The 8,616-nt window shown below is 52.9% G+C and overlaps 2 protein-coding genes across 2 annotated transcripts; one reads left to right on the forward strand and one right to left on the reverse strand.

Annotated features, from left to right (window-relative positions):
- The first annotated feature begins 1,797 nt into the window (after positions 1–1,797).
- LOC119366542 (flavonoid 3'-monooxygenase CYP75B3-like) lies at positions 1,798–3,951 on the forward strand. The gene is made up of 2 exons (XM_037632297.1): positions 1,798–2,721; positions 3,095–3,951. The coding sequence occupies exons 1-2, from the start codon at positions 1,807–1,809 to the stop codon at positions 3,737–3,739; spliced, it is 1,560 nt and encodes a 519-aa protein (XP_037488194.1). The 5' UTR covers positions 1,798–1,806; the 3' UTR covers positions 3,740–3,951.
- A 2,833-nt stretch (positions 3,952–6,784) lies between these two features.
- On the reverse strand, positions 6,785–8,217 carry LOC119366543 (naringenin,2-oxoglutarate 3-dioxygenase-like). The gene is made up of 3 exons (XM_037632298.1): positions 7,849–8,217; positions 7,320–7,748; positions 6,785–7,210 (listed from the first exon to the last, which is right to left on the reverse strand). Exons 1-3 carry the CDS (start codon positions 8,215–8,217, stop codon positions 6,962–6,964), a joined length of 1,047 nt encoding a protein of 348 aa, XP_037488195.1. The 3' UTR covers positions 6,785–6,961.
- Positions 8,218–8,616: the final 399 nt, after the last annotated feature.

Here is an 8,616-nt window from a genome sequence, read left to right on the forward strand (position 1 = left end):
TTCTTGTGTTCAGAATTTATCTTGGAGTATTCAGAAATGGAACCCGCCTCGCAATGCCGGAGACAATCTATGCGCTGGACTCGTCGTCATTGAAGCCTGGTTCAGGGGCTACTGAGGGAGTCCAGGATAAGGGGTTATCCGGACTGCCGGACTATATACTTTGGCCGGACTGTTGGACTATGAAGATACAAGATTGAAGACTTTGTCCCGTGTCCGGATGGGACTCTCCTTGGCGTGGAAGGCAAGCTTGGCGATTCGGATGTAGATCTCCTTCTCTGTAACCGACTCTGTGTAACCCTAGCCCCCTCCGGTGTCTATATAAACTGGAGGGTTTAGTCCGTAGGACATAACAACAATCATACCATAGGCTAGCTTCTAGGGTTTAGCCTCTCCGATCTCGTGGTAAATCAACTCTTGTAATACCCATATCATCAAGATTAATCAAGTAGAAAGTAGGGTATTACCTCCATCGAGAAGGCCCGAACCTGGGTAAACATCATGTCCCCAGTCTACTGTTATCATTAGCCTTAGATGCACAGTTCGGGACCCCCTACCTGAGATCCGCCAGTTTTGGCACCGACAGTTCCCTCATTGCTATATGTAGTAGTTAGCGTCGAGTAGAATGGAAAACATTAAATAAAAATTAAACCCTAAATGTAAAAGAATCGAAGGGTAAACACAAAAATAAAAAGGGGAAACACAGTATGAAAACCCCTTAACCATTCAAAACCCCTAAACCCTTCCTTTCAAAAAAACAGCGTCTGGCAACTGCTGACGCATGGTTGCCTTTTAGTCCCGGTCGGTGTTACCAACCGAGACTAAAGGTCCTCCTGCCTGGGCGCACAGCGCCCACGTGGAGCACCTTTAGTCCCAGTTCGTAAGCCAACCGGGACAAAAAGTGATGGGCATTAGTCCCGACCGTTTTGTCCCGGTTGCAAAACCTGGACTAAAGGCCATCTGAAACCGAGACTGATGCACTGTTTTCTACTAGTGCAAGAAAATAAAATTTACAAAACATTCAAAAGAGATCTCTGCACACATAGAAACCAACAGCTGGCTCCACACTCCAGTGTCACCAAAGCGCTCACTAGGAGAGAAACGAAGCCTCCAACATCTCAAGATCCAGGGCAGCAGCATCGCCAAAATGGCTTTCATAACCGATGAACTGACCTGCTACATGCAGCAAGGCCCTTGTAGCCGTGGCATGTCGGTCGGCGATCATCCCCATGCTGGCCTAGATCTGGATCCATCGATTCCCACCGATGAAGTCGGGGGAGAACATTGGAACCGCCGTCGTTGGATCACAAAACTCGTTTCTGGATCATCATCTTGTCCTGACCGATGACACCTCTGCGAGAGATGGAAGCCACGAACAACACAAAAAACAATAGATCTCACTGTCTGAAATAACTGGCAAGAAGACGGGGCTACCACCTTCTCAACGTCGTTATAAAAATTATCATCATGAAGAGAAAGAAGCCGAAGCAGATTTATTCGATCTTCACCCCAGAGGAACGGGATCCTCCCCTTCATCCGCCGCCGGAGCAGCGGACAGAGGGGGGAGGCCGTGGCTTCATCGTCGTCGCCAAGATCGCCCTTTTTTCTCTCGAGCTGTTGGGAAGAAGACGACAGGGTCCGGACATGGCGCTACAAGTGATAAACTGATAATCGTTGACTCATCGACCACGTGACGACTCTGGCAATCCCGACGAAAACGAGCGGCTAGGATATACGGAACGCACTCACTTCTTTGACATCTATACGCATCCCAATCCCATCCACAGTGAACGAACAAACAAACCAACCATGGACCACGACTTACTCCTACTCCTCGCCTCCCTCGCCGCCGTGGCCGTCGCTGCCGTCTGTTACCTCCGCAGCCATGGCAGCGGAGCAAAGCTGCCGCTGCCGCCGGGGCCGAGGGGCTGGCCGGTGCTGGGCAACCTGCCGCAGCTGGGGGCCAAGCCGCACCACACCATGGCGGCCCTCGCGCGCCAGCACGGGCCGCTGTTCCGCCTCCGCTTCGGCAGCGCCGAGCTCGTGGTGGCGGCCTCTGCCAAGGTCGCCGGTAGCTTCCTCCGCGCCCATGACGCCAACTTCAGCGACCGCCCGCCAAACTCCGGCGCGGAGCACGTCGCCTACAACTACCAAGACCTCGTCTTCGCGCCCTACGGCGCCCGCTGGCGCGCCCTCCGTATGCTCTGTGCGCTCCACCTCTTCTCTGCCCGCGCGCTCGACGCCCTCCGCTCCGTCCGCCAGGATGAGGCCCGACTCATGGTCACCCACCTGCTGTCAGCCTCCTCCTCGCCGGCTCAGGGGGTGGCCATCGGGCAGGAGGCCAACGTGTGCGCCACCAACGCGCTCGCGCGGGCGGCCGTGGGGCGGCGCGTCGTTGGCGACGGCGTTGGCGAGAGCGCCAGGGAATTCAAGGGCATGGTGGTCGAGCTCATGCAGCTCGCCGGCGCCTTTAACATCGGCGACTTCGTGCCCGCGCTCCGCTGGCTCGACCCTCAAGGCGTCGTGGCCAAGATGAAGCACCTCCACCGCCGGTACGACCGCATCATGGATGGATTCATCAGCGAGAGAGAACACCTTGCTGGGGAGGAGGAAGGGAAGGACCTGCTGAGCATCATGCTGGCCAAGATGCGACAGCCGCTGCACGCTGACGCCGGGGAAGACGGGATCAAATTCACCGAGACCAACATCAAGGCTCTTCTCCTGGTAAGTGTAGAGAAACTGAATATTCGTTTCCATGTGTTCTATCTGTTTGTTTTCATGATTTTTGGATTTATATTACAGATTTACTAGGTCTCGTCTAAGTCTCGTATAACTTCTTCACTCGGATGATAGTTGAGGGATGAAAACTATCCGATTTTGATAGTTGAGGGACGAAAACTATTCGGTTTTAAGTTTGGGGATGATTTCTAAACTCTCGAAAGAGTTCGAGGACGAAAAATATACTTGCCTCATTAATTAATATTTTTTTTAAACCACAGGCATCTTCACATACAATCTAATGATGATGGACATAACTATATCGCATCTATAAGCCCTTAGACAAACCTTAACCGAATGCACATGCTTATTATTTCAGAATTTGCTCACCGCCGGGACGGACACGACATCAAGCACAGTGGAGTGGGCGCTGGCGGAGCTGATACGGCACCCCGACACCCTCAAGCAGCTCCAGCGTGAGGTTGACGACGTCGTGGGAACCTCCCGTCTCGTCACGGAAGCCGACCTGCCACGCCTCACCTTCCTCACCGCTGTCATCAAGGAGACGTTCCGTCTGCACCCGTCGACGCCGCTCTCCCTTCCCCGTGTGGCCGCTGAGGACTGCGAGGTGGATGGCTATCACGTCGCCAAGGGCACCACCCTCCTCGTCAATGTGTGGGCCATCAGCCGTGATCCAGCCTCGTGGGGGGCTGATGCTCTGGAGTTTAGGCCCGCACGCTTCCTCCCTGGCGGGTCGCACGAGACGGTGGACGTCAAGGGAGGAGACTACGAGCTTATTCCGTTTGGGGCAGGGCGGAGGATGTGTGCGGGTCTTAGCTGGGGCCTTAGGATCGTCACGCTCATGACCGCCACGCTGGTGCACGCGTTCGACTTGTCCTTGGTTAATGGCATGACTCCCGACAAACTCGACATGGAGGAGGCCTACGGTCTCACCCTGCAGCGGGCTGTTCCCCTACTGGTTCAGCCAATGCCCAGGTTGTTGCCATCGGCTTATGCAACGTGATGGTTTATCATGGATCTTTGTCGTCTCTTATTAGTTTGTTTCGGTCCGATATACCTTGTGTTAGTTAATTCTTCACAATAATAAGATCAGTTGTCTGTGCCGCCCCCTGAGCCACTATTCATTTGGTTGCAAATTGCAATCAATCTAGCAAAAGCTAGTGGTTTGATTGGGAATCATTTTTCTTTTTTTGCTTTTCTACAATCGTTTCGGCCTTGGACGCCACCAACTTTTAAACCATCAGTTTTACATAGGCTGGCAAATGTCCACTTTCGCTGATTTCATAGAGTATTTTGAACTTATTTTTAACCATTTGAGTTCCCATTCAGATTCAATTCACCAATTCTATTTTCTTACTCGTTATGTGGAAGGACGGCAGGTGGGCATCCGAATTTTTGTCATGGTACGACGGCCTCCGGACATGGACACAACGTATGCACTGGTGCTGCTCTAAGAGCAAGCCACGGACGGCATGTATACAGAAACGCTGCGGCAATATACATCATGGCCGCCCAAAGCCCAAGCATGCTCTGATGCAGCGCTTCCTCTGCCACCACCGCCGCCATGCCTGGCTCCATAGTCTGTGCCCGTGACACAAAAGTTGCTCGTGCCGACACCGTGAAACTCAAGAAACTGCGCCTGTGGTCTCTGTTTCAAGTGCGGCGAGCATTGGGGCCACGAGCACATCTGCCGGACGTCGGTCCAATTGCACTTCGTCGAGGACCTCTTGGAACTTTTTGGCATCGACACAATGATGGACCAACAAGCTACACCATCTTTAGAGGTCGTTGATGGTGCTGTCATGGAGATCTCGTGATCGCCCTAACGGACAGAGTTTCCTCCAAGACGTTCAAACTTCATGCCTCGATCCAAGGCCGGCGGAGAAGTGCTCATGCAGGTCAACTGCAGTAGCTCTACCTCATTCATCAACCAGCAGATCGCGTAGACCATCACCCCGCGTCGAACCTCTCTCACGCGAGTACAATGTACGTGTGATGGACGGTAGGGAACTCACGTGTTCGTCTAGTGTGTCGCACTCCGCGTGGTGCTCTCAAGACCACCATTTCGCCAAACGACATGAAAGTGCTCGTGCTTGGCACCTGTGACGCCATCCTAGGAATAGATTGGATCAAGGGGCAAAGCCCGATGATAGTCGACTAGCTCGCCAAGGCGAACGAAATCCCCACAACGGACATGCTGGTGTGTCTCCACGACCATTGCGCGACGTCCTAGACGTTGCTCATTATCAACGTCATTCAACTTCAAGGTCTCTGTAGCAAGGGCACGATCACACACGTCGTCCACATGTGGACGATCACCATGGAGGACGACATTGTCACGCCACTGCCAGCATGCATCTATCGCGTGCTTGACGCGTTCAGTGACGTCTTCAATGAACCGGTAAGCCATCCCATGCAGCGCGCCTGCGACCACCATGGTGCCCTCATTCCCGGGGCACAACCTGTGAATATACGGCCCTACGGCCATAAGAGGCATCACAAGGTCGAAATCAAGGCCAAGGCGGTAGAACTTCTAGGCACATGCATCATTCAGCGAAGCACGAGCCATTTTTCTTTCTGGTCATCCAGCGTCAACTATAGGCATTTGAATGCCCTCTACATCGGCAAGTACCCGGTGTTAGTCATCCAAGAGTTGTTGGATGAGCTACATGGCGATGTGTGGTTCCCCAAGCTCGATCTCCATGCTAACTACCACCACATTCGACTTGCCGAAGAAGAAGACCACAAGACCGGATTTCATACGCACTCGGCACTTCGAATACAAATTTGTATCATTCAGCCACTTTGGCCAACGAGCAACCTTCGTCGGTTCTATGAATGACACCGTGCGGCCTCTCCTTTGCATTTGCGTTATGGTGATCTTCGACCATATTCTGGCGTACAACAAGAGACTTGAAGACCATGTCCGGCATCTGCAACAAGTGCTCGAGCTGCTTCACTGAGATCACTGGAAGGTGAAACATGCCAGGAGCGCTTTTGAACATCAGTGACTTTCCTACTTGTGGCACGTAATCAGCGAGCAAAGGTTTCGCCACCGAACCTGCCAAGATTCGTGCAGTAGCCCAATGGACTGCCCCAACTGGTGTCAAGGGCGTTTGTAGCTTCTCGAGCCTCATGGGCTATTACTGCCATTTTATCAAGAACTTTGATATCTTGCCCCGCCCCCTCTTCAACCGCCACAAGAAAGGCGTGCACATCGTTTGGACACCAGCAAAGAGATAGCCTTACGCCTGCTCAAACATCAGCTCTTCAAGCGCTGCTAGATTTCTCCGCCGGCCTTGATACAATTTTGCAAAAAGCTGAACACCATATAGCCTCGATGAGCAAAGCTCTTAGCTCACGCTATCAAGGCCTGTCGACATACGAAAGGAGTACATGGCGGTAGATCAATGGAGGCCCTACCTCCAACATGCAGAGTTTGTGATCCACACCGACCAGCGGGGCGCACTTAGGCGAGCAGCGTCTTACTACACCTTAGCAGCAGAAGGTCTCCACCAAGCTGCTCGGCCTGAAGTGCACAGTCCGCCACACGAAATCGCCGACAACACGGCGGCTGACCCTTTGTCACGCGCCGCGCCAATCCGACGGAGACACTCCATGCCATCAGTTGCTAGCAAACAGCTTGGTTGGAAGACGTGATCAACCGCTAGAACAACAACTCACTGGCACAACGCCACAGACGTGCCACTTTTACCAGGTTCTCGGCCAGGGCATGTCTGTGTCGTGTCCTACTCTTTGCCTAGAAGTGTATTTGGCTTTCGCAGTGTTTGCCGAGTTCCAGTGGATTTAAACTGGAAGCACTTGGCGTAGACGTTTATTCTATAGTAGTGGTTTTAAATCTTAGTTTCAGGAATATTTTAGCTCCTACCAGAATTACTAGATTTCAGCTATGCCGGTTGCATTTCGGCCAGAGGACCGAACTGTTGGCTTGAAATTCAAAAAAGTATTTGTTATTTTTTGGAAATATTTTTTGAAAAAAATGAATTCTTGCTTATAGCTGAAATGACTAAAATACTTTGACCGTCCAATTAATGAAATTATTGAAATTCCGGTAAATTCATCAAAATCTCAGTGAAAGCAAAAACCCGTCGTGATTGATGTACCCCCCACACTGCTGGGTTAATCAAATCGAATTATTTAACAGCACACCGCCGGAATTAATGGTCTATGCAAGTTTCGTTGAGAGACTGCTGCTTCTGCTGCTTTAGTTCAGCTGGTCCTTCGCCTGCTTCTTGCGGCTTGCGCGGTCGAGGTCGCCCTCCATCTTGCGGCGGTACATTTCCGCGAAGGTGATGGGATCCTCCAGTATGGTCTCCTCCCCCTCCTTCACCGCCAGCGGCCACACCCTCGCGTCGGGCGCCGGGTTCTGGAACGTCGCGATGGACAGCCTGCTGCTCTCCCCGTTCACCACCGCGCGGTGGTCAGCGTTCTTGAACCGCCCGTTGCTCAAGTACTGCACGCAAAAGAATTTTAAGCACATGCAATTATAGTCACAACCAAGAGTGCTGAACCGGTGCTAGATCAGCCAATGATAGATTAGAGAATACTGCTGTGCTACCGACATGGCCGTGGTCGCCGAGGTTGACGACGAATGCGCCGGAGACGGGCTGGACGGTGATCCAGGTCTTGCCGCCGTCGCGGGTGGCCTGCAGGCCGCCGACTAGGTCCTGGAGGAGGAGGGTGATGGTGCCGGGGTCGGTGTGGCGCTTGACGCCCAGGGTGAGCTCGGGCTGGGGACACCGCGGGTAGAAGTTGACCACCACCTTCTGGTCCATGTCCACGCACGCCTTGGCCAGGGACTCCGTCTCCAGGCCCATCGCCTCCGAGAGCACGCCCAGCAGCTTGCACGACAGCTCCATCAGCCGCTCGCTGTACCGCTCCACTACCGCGCGCCACCCCGCCGGCTTCTCCGGCCAACGCCCGTAGTCCCGTGCCTTCACCGGGTAGGAGAAGTAGGTCACTAGCTCCCTCCAGTCCTGCACCGCCTCGCCCTGCTTGCGTCGCCACACGAACCAATGAAATTCTTGTGAGTTTTTCTGATCAATTTGTCGTGTATATTAGTATGTGGCATGCATGTACGCGTGTGTGTACCTGGAGGTGGCTGGAGACGATGAAGCCGCCCTTCTTGCCGCCGGACATGTCGTACCGGACCTTGTCCTCGGCAGGCAGCGCGAAGAACTCGCGGGACAGACGCGCCATGTCGGCTGCGAGGTCGGCATCCACGCCGTGGTCCACCACCTGGAAGAGGCCCCAATCCTCGCAGGCAGCGGCCACGCGGTCCCGGATCTCGGCCCGGCACACGCCGTCGATGCCCTGGAGCGAGATGACCGGCACCGCGTCGCTGAAGTGGTCGTGCGCCACCTTAGGCCGCTCGTCCTCGTCGCGCACGAAGGATGGCCTCACCGTCGCCTCCCAGGACGCCGCCGTGGGCAGGAACATCCTGTTGCTCACGGGCGCCATCGCTATCTACCAGTTATCGATCTGTACGTCTGTCTCGTATGATTATAGATGGAAAGGAGGGTACATATATTTAAATTAGGGAGATGCCTATGAACGCCTGAGTACCTTTGAAATACTGAACCGGCACAACATCTTTAAATTAGGGAGATGTCTCGCACTGAATGAACATCACCAGAAAGTCTGAAATAAATTCAGAAAAATGCATGCACGAGTGTCAAATTAGGCTTCTTTTGGTTCATACGATATACCATTATCATAGAAATAGAAAACTTGTAGGAAATGAGATGACAAGTCTCTCAAATCCTATGAGTTTCACATAATATGATTTTTTTCCAGTGAGTCTAGATTCATATTTATTTTACTTTAAAGTGTGAAGGATAGGAACCAATTCTATGTAGG

The sequence above is a fragment of the Triticum dicoccoides genome, chromosome 2B (genome assembly GCF_002162155.2).
Source record: "Triticum dicoccoides isolate Atlit2015 ecotype Zavitan chromosome 2B, WEW_v2.0, whole genome shotgun sequence".
NCBI classification, from domain to species: Eukaryota; Viridiplantae; Streptophyta; class Magnoliopsida; order Poales; family Poaceae; genus Triticum; species Triticum dicoccoides.